The 13,719-nt window shown below is 39.1% G+C and overlaps 1 protein-coding gene across 2 annotated transcripts in view; it reads right to left on the reverse strand.

Annotated features, from left to right (window-relative positions):
• The window catches only part of ipo11 (importin 11), a 245,195-nt gene that overhangs the window by 140,870 nt on the left and 90,606 nt on the right, over nucleotides 1-13,719 (reverse strand). For both annotated transcript variants that reach the window (XM_061928189.1, XM_061928188.1), the window contains one exon: nucleotides 5,785-5,911. In XM_061928189.1, coding sequence (XP_061784173.1) covers nucleotides 5,785-5,911 — 127 coding nt within the window. The remainder of the gene's footprint in view (nucleotides 1-5,784; nucleotides 5,912-13,719) is intronic.

Here is a 13,719-nt window from a genome sequence, read left to right on the forward strand (position 1 = left end):
TACTGAAATTCGCTATCATAAAAACAAATTGAGTCTAAAAATGATTAACTAGAACATTTGTTTAACATTATCTATCAGTCTGAAATTGCACTGCGTAAAAGACACACTGGTTATAAAAGTAATAAAAAAATAAATATGGAGAACATTACTTTGGTCATGCTCGCTAATTCCAAAAGGAAAAGATTAAATCCTATTGGGGAAAATATGTATTTGAGAAAACAGTGCATGTCGCTGCTCCAAAGCGAACGTCACACATAAGATAATCTAACACAGAAACAATTGTTTGTTAAGAAAACAGCTAGCACATTCTACAAATGTGTCTAAAAAAAAAAAAATCATGACATATCTCTATTTATTGTGTTCAATTATGATGTACCGGTATATGAATGGACATTTTCCTGGTCTGTCCTCCATTACATATTCTGAGCTGTAGAGTAACAGACTTCATTAAATTGTGACGATAAAGCGAATGCAGCTGAGATGAAATGGATGGAAGTGTATATCCATATTTTGAAATCTTCAAAGCCCATTTGCAGATAAGTAAAAGTAATAAACCGCTTCATATATTATCAGCACTTTGTTTTATCAAAGCTGGCTCCAGCACCCCCCGCGACCCCGAAAGGGACAAGCGGTAGAAAATGGGTGGATGGATGGTTTAAGCGAACAAATCAAGGGAATACCTCCTCCTGGGAATGCCTGACAAAAAAACGGTATTAAACCTGGACACTTAGATGATCTTAAACCTATGCGACAATTGTTGCATACAAACACATAAGAAAATAAAGAATAAACTTTTACCCTCATTTTATGATTATCGTTCAAAGTGGAACCTCCAAAGTCAAACACAATATAAGGTCGATGAAGCAAATACAATTTTCAAAGCTAACTTTTTTCTTTTTTTTTAAAATGTAATATACATTTTATTTTATTTTGTACAGTGAGCCAGCAACAGCAAACGAGGGAATACGTCTTTGGTAGGTCCCAATAGTTTTATGTCCTCTTAGGAAAGGTTCACATTCTGAAAACCACTGCTTTAACATATCTACCATGTTTCCAATATAAGAGTAGAAAGTGACATGAAGGAAAACCGCACTTTTTCTTAGATTTTGCCCATCATCAACAATTTATGTCTTTCAGTTTACTTCGCATTCTAGATAGTGAAAAACTGCTAGCACAAGGCGGCTAACAATAAAGATAATGGGGATACTACCCAAGGTTTAGTGACATTGTTATTGTCAGAGGTAACATCAAGCAATTACTTTTCTGACACAGCACCTTAGACCACTACCGAGATGAAATGCTTGCTAGTGGAGCTACTGCTGTTGAGAGAATCCGACTTCTGCACAGAGCCCAAGAAGATTGTGCCTCATGATAATCTGAACTGCATGAAGTCCTCCTCGTTGGCCGCAGCTATTCGTTAGACCTGCAAGATTGCAGGTACACCCCTGACAGAGAGAGCAGCAGGACCCAGCGGTTGCATACAAAGTCGGGGAAGGTTTGGCCCAGCACACGCAAAAGAATGGCGGTTGCAAATGAGCAAAAGCAACATTGTTATCCTCTTTCCATGAATGTGCGGTTCCAGGCCTGGAACTTTTTTGCTTGCCGTAGATTTTCCATAGACGCAGCGGCAGAGACGGCCAGAAGACGCCAAATCCTGATGTTGACCTCTTCTGGATTTTCATCAGAGCCCTGTTATCCGGGTTGCGGTCCTAATATCGATGGATGCCAGACCTTTCCGCCATGGGTGACCCTGCCAGGAACCCAAGTTCCAGACTGCATCGCTCTGACACTACCACGTTGCCACAGTCCCTAATACGGTGAGGAAGGGTTGGACTGAATCACCTTTAAGTTAGGGAAAGTTAATTCTAAGGTATAAATCATGCCGAGAAGTTAGTAAACTTTTGAAATTCCAAAAAACCTTGAGCCGGCTGAAGCAGTAGACACTGGCTCTCAACTTAAACATCATTAAGAAGACTCAGCAAGATGCCTGTTTTCGCTCAGCATTTTTATCTGAGGACTATTCCGAATTTACCAGTTCAACAGGCAGCACAGTTTCTCACTGGCACTCATCGAGGGCGGACGCTCCCCTTTCCTCTCCCTTATCTCTCCTGCTTGCTTCTTTGTCTTGTCTTAACTTTCTTGTTGCCTCTTTTTGCACTGCTCTCCAAATCAAAACATTGGAACTAATTAAATGGCCTCAACAAAATTGACAAGATCTTGGGTTAGGGGGAACCTGCTTGTCTTGACGGAGCAGTTGTTGCTGGACACACGACGGACTCTTGGGAGAAGAAGGAGTGACGCGTGCTTGGCGACCCTTTCAGTCGAGGACGTGAAGATATGCACCTATTCGGAATTATGACAACAGGACATCTGTTGATTTGAGTAAGCGTTGCTCTGGTTTGTCGACAAATTGGAAGTTGCCGGCAGTCTTCAAAGTACCCCAAAGTTGCCACAAATGATAGGAGGATGCGGGCAGAACTGTGGACACTTTGTGATTTTAATAACATCGGACTGTCTGCCCTGCAGGATGAATTTGAGGACCAGTCATAGACAATTTAGAGGGAAAAGCAAATTTAATTTTCACTCTCATACAAAACATTCTGACTTGGATTGTGTCCCTGGCTTCGAGACTCTCCTGAAGGACAGTGCAGCGAAGACAACAAACTCCTTTTTTGTCTCTCATGGACACACACTTGCTGTTGACTTTGGACTGACTGGCGGGTGCAAAAACACGCAGCAGGCTTACACACAGACACATGCATGCACAAAAAATATACGCCACCCACACACCCCACCCCCTATCCAACGCCCTTGACGCAAATCCCTTAGGGATGATGGACGGCTGGGCAGGGCCTGAAGAGCCTCACCAAGCCACCGTAGCCCCCACTCCCTCCCCTTTGTTGCAAGTCTCGAGTTGTATGTTGTAATATGTATATGTGCTTTGCTATGGAGTTTTTTTCCTGACTCCAGACTGGGCCCCCTTAAAAACTCTTAGATTGCATTTTTTTACTCATCCTCCCCCAGCGTTGACCTTTCTCCCATCTTTTACTGGGCGTCTTGTGGCGACCCATCAGTGTTCCTGTTCTGTAACCCTGTACACGGTTTGTCTAATCTTGAACGGGTTTGTGCTGAAAACAAAGTTTTGTTGTACTTGCGCAATGACAATAAGGACCTACCTTCGTACAAGTCTTGAACTGACAGACAAATCAAACCTAGGGCTGGGTCGAAAATACGGTATCAAAACATATCGCGATGGACAATCGATATCAATACAAAATGTGTTTGATAAAATAGTCGATATATATTTATATTTTTTGGAAGAAACCAGAAATTATGAAGCAAGACTTCATTTTCATGAATTCACTCGCACTTTGGGAATACAGGAAACAGGAAGTGTCTCTGAGCAATGGGAAGAACACGCTAACAGTCAATCAGTTAACAGTATTCACTGAGCAATGGGAGGGACACAGTAACAGCCAATCACGTAACAGCATCAACTACACCTTTCCTGCTGTTTGGCTCCCTGTCCCAGAGTGTAGTCGAGGAGCGCAAGGACCGAAGTTTTCGTCGGGGGTAACACTCTTCATTTTACCCTGACAATGGGTCTGCGAAGCTTAGCTTTTGGGTTGAAATGACGCCGACGCCGATTTGTGACAATTTGGTCGCTTTATCCTTATTTCTGCAGGACCCAACCGGACACATTCCCCAGGCGCCACTACTGCTCCATGCTACCGCTCGCTCTCCTAACTAATCCAAAAACACTGTCATTCTTAAAAGAGCACACACATACGCTACTCTCATAACTTGTGTGGTTGAGCTGTCTTTCTGTCTTGCTGTGGATTTTCTACATGGAGTGAGAAGAGAAACAGTGATATCTTGGTATCTTAACTAGGACTGCAATGATTAGTCGACATTGTCATCACTCGTTTGTTTTTTTAAGTGGGTTACTCGCAAAAGCATCGCCAGCGATAACGTGTTAAGTGTGAAGATATTTCCTCTTATTCTTGTTAAAAACATGAATATTTTGCTCATTTTGCAAAGCGGACCTTGTTTTTATGGCAGTACATCTGTGATACACGAGCATTTAAAGCGGAGACATGATGTCGGACATTTGGAGGGAGGATGCGGACAAAGCCTCGGTAAGAGTACTGTTAGCTTCTACCTTGCCAGCTAGCTAACAAGAGTGAGACGAAGTTGTGTGAAAAATAACGATCATTTTAGCCAAAGTCAGCCAGCTAAACTTTGTTTCCATCAATTCAAGTATGTTTTAAAGCACCGTCAATTTACAATGCCATAAAAAAAAGGCACTTTAACAATTTAATATATCTTCGCTTGAATTAAATACTAACATTGGACTTAATTGTGAATTAAATGTTACTTGTCTAGAGTACTACTTTTTTCCAGAGACATTTGCACACAATTAGACCCTTTTTTACTGCAAGCCATTTATATTCCATAATTTAATAATGCTTTGAGGCTTTAATAAGCCCAGCCAATATTGATCTGGGACTACAAAAAGAGTAGTTTTCCTTTAAGAGTCGTTGGAAAGTTTAACATCTTCAATGAAAGAGTTTCAACGAGATATATAATGCAAATCCACAGAAAACAATAAGTTCATGGGTGTTCAATCCGATAAACTAATAGTGGTAGTAGTAACAGTTGTAGTTGCTGGACTTCCTTTGGTTAGAAACAAAAAAAACTAATGCAATATCAAAGTGAATAGAGCCACATATCTAAGTAGTAGAACACAAGGAAAAATTCAGTATTAAATATTAGTATTTAATTCAGTCCCCATGAATTAAATACTAATATTGAACCCAATGGTAAATGCAATATAACCTGTCTTGAGGACGTTCTCTTTCTAGATAGCAATATAGATATTGACATACAACTATACTGACCATTTTGAAATGCAGGCCATTTGTGTTCCATAATATACAGTAATCATACTGGGAGGCTCAATTAAGCCCAGCCAATATTGATTTGGGGCTACAATAGGATTGGTGAGTTGGTGTGTGATGTGCAAGCAGCCTGACGAGCATTTTGTAGAAAAAGCAATGTGCAATGTGTCTAAATAGTGATAATAACAGAGCTCGCCATTTATCAAGTAATAAATAAATTGATGGCAAAAAAACATGGTTGGTAAAGTGCATATGTGTGGGTTAATCCCAGTGAAAAATTTATTTGGCTTAAGACAAAACAATGTTATGTGTGCCCATCTATAAATTCCAACATTTAATAAACAAAAAATTAAAAGAGTTGAAGCATCCCACTTGTCAAAGCAGGGCACGTGCAATAATTAATTTAGATCTGTAATAATAGTATTACTTTCTTCACATCCCTGAGAGCATGAGATTTTATATGCATTGTTTGGTATTAATTAGTGCAATCTTAATTGTGTTATGGTAAATGTGTCTATAAAAATATAAATAAATGTAACACAAACATGCATGTAATGCATCATAACAATAAGCTTCTCGAGAGGTAATTGGAAAGTCACCCGCATGAAAGATTTTGTTTAATATTAGCATCCAACTCTATGATTAATCCATCAAACTTTCAAATAATGCACATACTTTTTCCAAATAGCTTTTGTATGCTTATTATTCTGAAAAAACACAATCAAACGCAGGGCTTGTGAGGCAATAAATTGCATCTGGAGAATGTGGCGGCTGAACAAAAACGGAATTAGCATGGAATATTCCAATGAGAAAAATTCAGGATTTGTAAGGATCGCTGTGATAAAACGATCATGAACAAGAATGGCTTTGGAGGTTGACTTACCACCAGGTCAGGATCCTGCATGAGAGTGAGGATGACCTCGTAGAGTAAAGGACGAAGGTCGGATTTAAATTTGACGGGGATCCATTGACCTATTAGCCATATGACTCTCCGTCGAATCAGCTTGTATCTGCAGAGAAAAGTAATTGTTAATAGAGCTCTTCTAAGCGTGCTTCTGTGACAGCATATTTTGAAAAAAATGAACCACGTGGCTACCCAATCAGTCAATCAGTACTACTGCTAATCAAACGATGAAAATGGCATTATGTTTGCTGATAGCATCTGCAAAGACTGTAACTAAAGATCGATGGGTTAAGAGCATGCAACATATCACTCCGATCTAAGGCTGCAACAATTAATCGATTAGAAAAAAAGCTTTAAATTATATTGTGTTGCTTCAGTTATTTGTTTGAGTGTAATTAACACAAAATGTATAAAATCCAGACCACATGGAGTACCCCAAACTTTAAATACACGGACAGTTTTCGCATAGCAGTGGCAATAAAATGCACATGAGATAATAATAATAATAATGGATTAGCGCTTTTCTAAAGCGCTCACAGAGAACTGAGAACCCATCATTCATTCACACCTGGTGGTGGTAAGCTACATTTGTAGCCACAGCTGCCCTGGGGTAGACTGACGGAAGCGAGGCTGCCAGTTTGCGCCTACGGCCCCTCCGACCACCACCTATCATTCATTCATCATTCATTCACCAGCGTGAGCGGCACCGGGGGCAAGGGTGAACCACCACGACCCAGAAAGGGACAAGGGGTAGAAAATGGATGGATGAACACATTGTTTCATATCAATTGACAAGGTTGTAAACTAAGTAGGTTAGATATAATTATTGAATATGATTAAAATCATGAGTAAGATTACTAATTCAATGGTATTATTTGAGTGGGCTCTGGGCCCCGAGGTCAAAAAGGTTAAGAACCCCTGCTCTAAATCAACTCCAAAAATAAATAAATAAATAAATGATAAATGGGTTATACTTGTATAGCGCTTTTCTACCTTCAAGGAACTCAAAGCGCTTTGACACTATTTCCACATTCACCCATTCACACACACATGCCATGTAAGGCGCTAACCAGCAGCCATCAGGAGCAAGGGGTGAAGTGTCTTGCCCAAGGACACAACGGACGTGACTAGGATGGTAGAAGGTGGGGATTGAACCCCAGTAACCAGCAACCCTCCGATTGCTGGCACGGCCACTCTACCAACTTCGCCACGCCGTCAAAGAAAAAGCAATTAAAAAATATTAAAATTAAAAAAATAAAAATAGTTCTGTTACCTCAGTAGGTAAATAAGGGTTTCTGCAGGTGTCAGCAAATCTAATTTAATGTGTTTCAATGCCTTTTTAATGCCACTTAAAACAAATACAATGCCTATGTCCGACTGCACATAGTTATTTTATATATATATATATATATATATATATATATATATATATATATATATATATATATATATATGTATGTGTGGGGAAAAAAAATCACAAGACTATTTCATCTCTACAGGCCTGTTTCATGAGGGGGGTACCCTCAATCGTCAGGAGATTTTAATGGGAGCATTCGCATACCATGGTTTATATAGGGCACAGAGTGGGTGGGTACAGGCTGGCCTAGGGGCGTGGTGATTGGTTCATGTGTTACCTAGGAGGTGTTTCCGTCTATGGCGGCATGTTGTTACAATTTCGCTGCGCTTGTTGAGGGATGACAGGTCTGGACGGTAGATAATAAACGGTCAGAACGACTCCAAAACCAACAAAGCATGTAACTGTCGAAAGAAACCTGATTGCCCCCTCAACGTGGGATGCTTACAAACATCAGTTGTCTACCAACCTAAGGTAATACGCAAGGACATTAACACATCCGACACATATGTAGGATTAACCGAGGGTGAATTCAAAACCAGATGGAACAACCACAAGGCTTCTTTCAGGAACAAAAACCTGCGAAATACCACAGAACTCAGCAAACACATTTGGGACCTCAAAGACAATAATGTTGAATATTCAATAACATGGCAAATTCTTGCATCCAGCACACCTTACAATAGTGGTAATAAAAAATGCAACCTATGCTTGAAAGAGAAACTGTTTATTATCTACCGTCCAGACCTGTCATCCCTCAACAAGCGCAGCGAAATTGTAACAACATGCCGCCATAGACGGAAACACCTCCTAGGTAACACATGAACCAATCACCACGCCCCTAGGCCAGCCTGTACCCACCCACTCTGTGCCCTATATAAACCATGGTATGCGAATGCTCCCATTAAAATCTCCTGACGATTGAGGGTACCCCCCTCATGAAACAGGCCTGTAGAGATGAAATAGTCTTGTGATTTTTTTTCCCCACACATACATATATTGCGCTCTACTACGGTATCGAGCACTATTTTTTGGATAACCTTATTAAGACATATATATATATATATATATATATATATATATATATATATATATATATATATATATATATATATATATATATATATATTCAAAAGGTCACAACTGTATGCATAGACAAAATTGTGAGCATTTGAAAATAATAACATTGAATAGTTGAAAAGTTTAAATTAACCATTGTTCTTTTGTGAATTAGAATTGGCTCACAAGACTTACAATTCATTTGTGTGTATTTATTTTTCTGCAGTGATAGCAGCAGCTGCCAGTCGTGGTGGTGACAGCAGAAGTGGCTTTGTTGAAAAAAAATTGGCACTGTTTAACTGCTGCCTGCCTTTAATTACAGACTTGTGATGAGCTAACAGCATGTTTGATTTCCCCGCATTGATGCCCACTGAGCAAAGTTAGAGGTCTTTTGGCACATGCTGCAGAACGCCTCCCTCGGTTTGCAATCAACAGGCTTTAACAATGTTTTGAAAAGTTAGCCAGCCAGCTAAAATTAACATTTTCTCGACATGTATTCTTTTTTGGGCTTTCGCCACAGTATACGCATGTTTTCGTAGGATGTAGCATTCAAAGTATCTGGTGTTCTTACTTCGTGCACCAATCGTAGACAATAGCCTGTACTTTCAATCATAATTATCTAATGTTTATATAATCAAAATAAATTGTGAATACCAACGTTTTTCTCATCAATTGTATAGTTTGTATTGTTTTTAACTCGGTAGCGAGAACACTGTACTCTCATTTTAAGGACCCAGGTTCGACTCCCGGGCTGACCAGAAGTAGGGGCTTAACCAGGCGGATTACACCGGAGATGAATGCAAATTTTGCCGTGCGATAAATTGTCCCATAAATGATTGCCGATAAACGACACTATTGCCAGTTTTTTCTTTCTTTCTTTAGTTTATTTCGAACATGAACACACTTACAGTATAATACATCACACAATTTCATATCATTTCACTTTACATCATGTCCGAAAAGGAGTAGCTAGGCACTAATGTAATGAAGGTCAACAATTTAATTATCCTAAATACCTAAATTAACTCAATCTCTGTTAGCAAAAATTGCACTTCAACAAATATTGCACAACTTGAATAGCAGTTTATCGCCTAGTTGGGAAAACTAGGTCGAGATGTCTGATTTATTGTCTTTTTTGTGGCCAATGCCATAACAGCATACTTGGTTGCTCGTCCATGTTGCTCATTCAGTTTATTCAGGAATATACTCTCGTGTCACGTAGCTCGCGTACACGAGGCGTCTTACTCCTCCCGCAGACCTTGACGTGCACATTAAAAAAATATCTAGCTTCGTGTCAGCGTTCACTAATGACCAAGAAAAACAAAGGTCATGAAAACTTCCCACGTCCTAAAATATATTCTAAAGAGAATTTACATCAAAGACAAAATATAAAAAAAACATTTAAAATAATGCTTTTATTTGTTTTTTTCGTTTATTTTTATTTGATTTTGTCTTTCCTTATGGTTGTTTTGTTTCAATTACTTCATTAATGTTTGAAAATTATAGAGTAGAATAATCTCTATGTACATATTTGAAAAAACTGTATAGAGACATTTTACCATGGATGCTCTGATTGTTTGAATTGTATTAAATAGTTTGGAAAAAAAAAAAGGGCTGTGATTTGTCAGCTTGTTACGCCATCATTTACGGCAGTGGTTCTCAAATGGGGGTACGCCAAGGGGTACGTGAGATTTTTTTTGAATATTCTAAAAATAGCAACAATTCAAAAATCCTTTATAAATATAAATAAAAACCTTTTTTTTTTTTCCAAATAGTTCAAGAAAGACCACTACAAATGAGCAATATTTTGCACTGTTATACAATCTAATAAATCAGAAACTGATGACATAGTGCTGTATTTTACTTCTTTATCTCTTTTTTTCAATCAAAAATGCTTTGCTCTGATTAGGGGGTACTTGAATCAAAAAAAATTTCACAGGGGGTACATCACTGAAAAAAGGTTGAGAACCACTGATTTACGGGGTTCGCACAGCCCACCTTAGCGAACGCCTTTTCCTACAGTTTCGAAGCAATCTGTGCATTAAAAGTGACTGTTTCAAAATTATTAGTTCTACCTCCAACATTAAAGTTTTAGATGCCATTGTTTAATACAACCACTACTACACACAGGAAAACATGTGGAAAAGAATTGAGAGTAGGTCCCGCCTGCGTGTATCGAAACAAAGATTGTGGATGACTGACAAGCGGATCACTCTGTCCATGTAATTTCACTGTCGAATAAACATGGTCAGGTGCTGACAGCGATGCCCAGTGAGACTTCTTGTATCCAGTTTGAAAGCCAGATACGAAGAAGGGAAACACACACACAGAACAGCAAAGTTATTGAGTTCATTTTCATTTATCGTTCATTTAATTGGCCGAGGCCCACAATTGCTTTAATTTTTTTAATGCCTCTGGATATCAAATTTAATGTTTTTTATTGCCATTTAAGACCTTAATTTTGGCAAAAGCTGTTTAATGCTTTTTAATGACCAGGGGAAACCCTTAAATGTATTCTGTCAGTCTGGACCAATAGTTCAGTCACATACTGTAGTCATACCTGAGAGCTATAGCGGTGAGACACTGTCTCTACCAAGAGGAATTCACAGCTTCTTTAAACTGTTGTCTTCCAACTTCTTTCTTTAGACTGGCAATAATTACTTGTTTCTGCCTTTCTTCTGTGCTCCAGTTACAACAATCTGAGGTGCGCTATCGCAGTAAGGGGTCATTTTCTTTCACAACATCGGCAATATATGTTGACTTGTAGAGCTATAGTCCATGATATTCACTGGATGGCTTGGATGATAAACATAAATGCACATATACTAGTCAGAGCATCTAGTCAAGAAACATTTATAGGCTCATAGTTAAAAGAAAATCTGATAAGAAGAAGCTCTAATTTAACATAAATCTTCAACATTAAAGGGGAACATTATCACCAGACCTATGTAAACGTCAATATATACCTTGATGTTGCAGAAAAAAGACCATATATTTTTTTAACCGATTTCCGAACTCTAAATGGGTGAATTTTGGCGAATTAAACTCCTTTCTAATATTCGCTCTCGGAGCGATGACGTCACAACGTGACACCGAGTCAAATCAGCTCTATTATTTTTACGTTTTTTCGACTGTTTTCCGTACCTTGGAGACATCATGCTTTGTCGGTGTGTTGTCGGAGGGTGTAACAACACGAACAGGGACGGATTCAAGTTGCACCAGTGGCCCAAAGATGCGAAAGTGGCAAGAAATTGGACGTTTGTTACGCACACTTTACCGACGAAAGCTATGCTACGACAGAGATGGCAAGAATGTGTGGATATCCTGCGACACTCAAAGCAGATGCATTTCCAACGATAAAGTCAAAGAAATCTGCCGCCAGACCCCCATTGAATCTGCCGGAGTGTGTGAGCAATTCAGGGACAAAGGACCTCGGTAGCACGGCAAGCAATGGCGGCAGTTTGTTCCCGCAGACGAGCGAGCTAAACCCCCTGGATGTCTTGGCTCACACCGTCCCTTAAACTGGACAGATCAGCTTTCAGGAAAAGAGAGTGGATGAGGGTATATCTACAGAATATATTAATTGATGAAAATTGGGCTGTCTGCACTCTCAAAGTGCATGTTGTTGCCAAATGTATTTCATATGCTGTAAACCTACTTCATAGTTGTTAGTTTCCTATAATGCCAAACAAACACATACCAATCGTTGGTTAGAAGGCGATCGCCAAATTCGTCCTCGCTTTCTCCTGTGTCGCTGGCTGTCGTGTCGTTTTCGCTTGCATACGGTTCAAACCGATATGGCTCAATAGCTTCAGTTTCTTCTTCAATTTTGTTTTCGCTACCTGCCTCCACACTACAACCATCCGTTTCAATACATTCGTAATCTGTTGAATCGCTTAAGCCGCTGAAATCCGAGTCTGAATCCGAGCTAATGTCGCTATAGCTTGCTGTTCTTTCCGCCATGTTTGTTTGCGTTGGCTTCACTATGTGACGTCACAGGAAAATGGACGGGTGTTTATAACGATGGTTATAATCAGGCACTTTGAAGCTTTTTTTAGGGATATTGCGGGATGGGTAAAATTTTGAAAAAAAAACGTATATAATAAGCCACTGGGAACTAATTTTTAATGGTTTTAACCATTCTGAAATTGTGATAATGTTCCCCTTTAAACACTTTTTAAATCAAAATTACCTATTCTACCGTATAACATACTCAACAACAAGGAACAACTTGGTGTATGTCTCATTTATGGCTCTTTGCATATGTGTTCATAAGTTTAGGCATTCAAGCGCACTGCGTAACTATGAGTGACACCAACACAGTAAAGCTGTTTTTCACTTCAAGTTTTGGAACCTACGATTTACAGCGGTGGTTCTCGATCTTTTTTCACCAAGTACCACCTCAGAAACACTTGGCTCTCCAAGTACCACCATAATGACCAACATTGATAACGTACAATGGAATAGCTCATTGACAGGCTAAAGAAAATTAGCAGAGTGAAATTGCACAAACGCTTATCAAAAAATATTTTATTAGAACAAATTTGACATAACATGTATTTCTACTTACAGGCAAATACTTTGCAAACTCTAAAGAAACAAACACTGACCCTGAACTTTGTACTCCTCAATGAGGCTCTTGCAGCACACGACTCAGTGCGTGCATGCTGATTAACTACGGAAGCCTGTTGCTCAAACCTAAAATTCTTCATTTAGAAACATAACGTAGTTGATGTTTTGTGGAACATGATTACAAGAGATGGTGCGTGCATGCTGATTAACTACGGAAGCCTGTTGCTCAAACCTAAAATTCTTAATTTAGAAACATAACGTAGTTGATGTTTTGTGTAACATGATTACAAGAGATGGAAGCACATATATCCCGTGGAAGGTGAAATGTTACACTGGATTAGCATAACCATTATTAGCTAATAGTTTTGTAGTTAAATAGTATGAGCAGCTGGCAAGGGGCCAATTAAAAATCAATCACCTGACCATGAACAAAAAATGCAATAGAAAGAATGGACGGATGGAGTTGGCGAAGAAGTGCGTGTAAGCATGCCAGAATGCAGCCAAAAACCAAAGGGGACACTGGAATTGGAAACAAGGTGAAATGAGTGCTGATGAAAACAAAAATCATGATGGCTGAGAAGTGTGTGATATGAAATGAAATGTCGCTCAGCATCCACCCTTGTTTCTATCAGAGAAAGCTACTGAATCTAGAGGCCTTCTACACAGAAATGAATGAATAGAGCATTTAAGGAAGAGAGAGATAAGAGAACAACACTATTTGGGTTTGGGTTGCTCAAACTTTATCAACATTTGCCAGGGAATGAAAGAACAAAGACTGGGCACATAGCCAGAACATTGCAGACAGCAGCATAACTCAGGATTTGAGAGACACAATAGTGTGTGTTTGGACAAACTGAAAAAAAAAAAAAAAATCTACATTTGACAGTTTTTTAATTCAAAGCGAAGCATGTTTTAATATGACCAGCGTA

The sequence above is a fragment of the Nerophis lumbriciformis genome, linkage group LG33, assembly GCF_033978685.3.
Source record: "Nerophis lumbriciformis linkage group LG33, RoL_Nlum_v2.1, whole genome shotgun sequence".
NCBI classification, from domain to species: Eukaryota; Metazoa; Chordata; class Actinopteri; order Syngnathiformes; family Syngnathidae; genus Nerophis; species Nerophis lumbriciformis.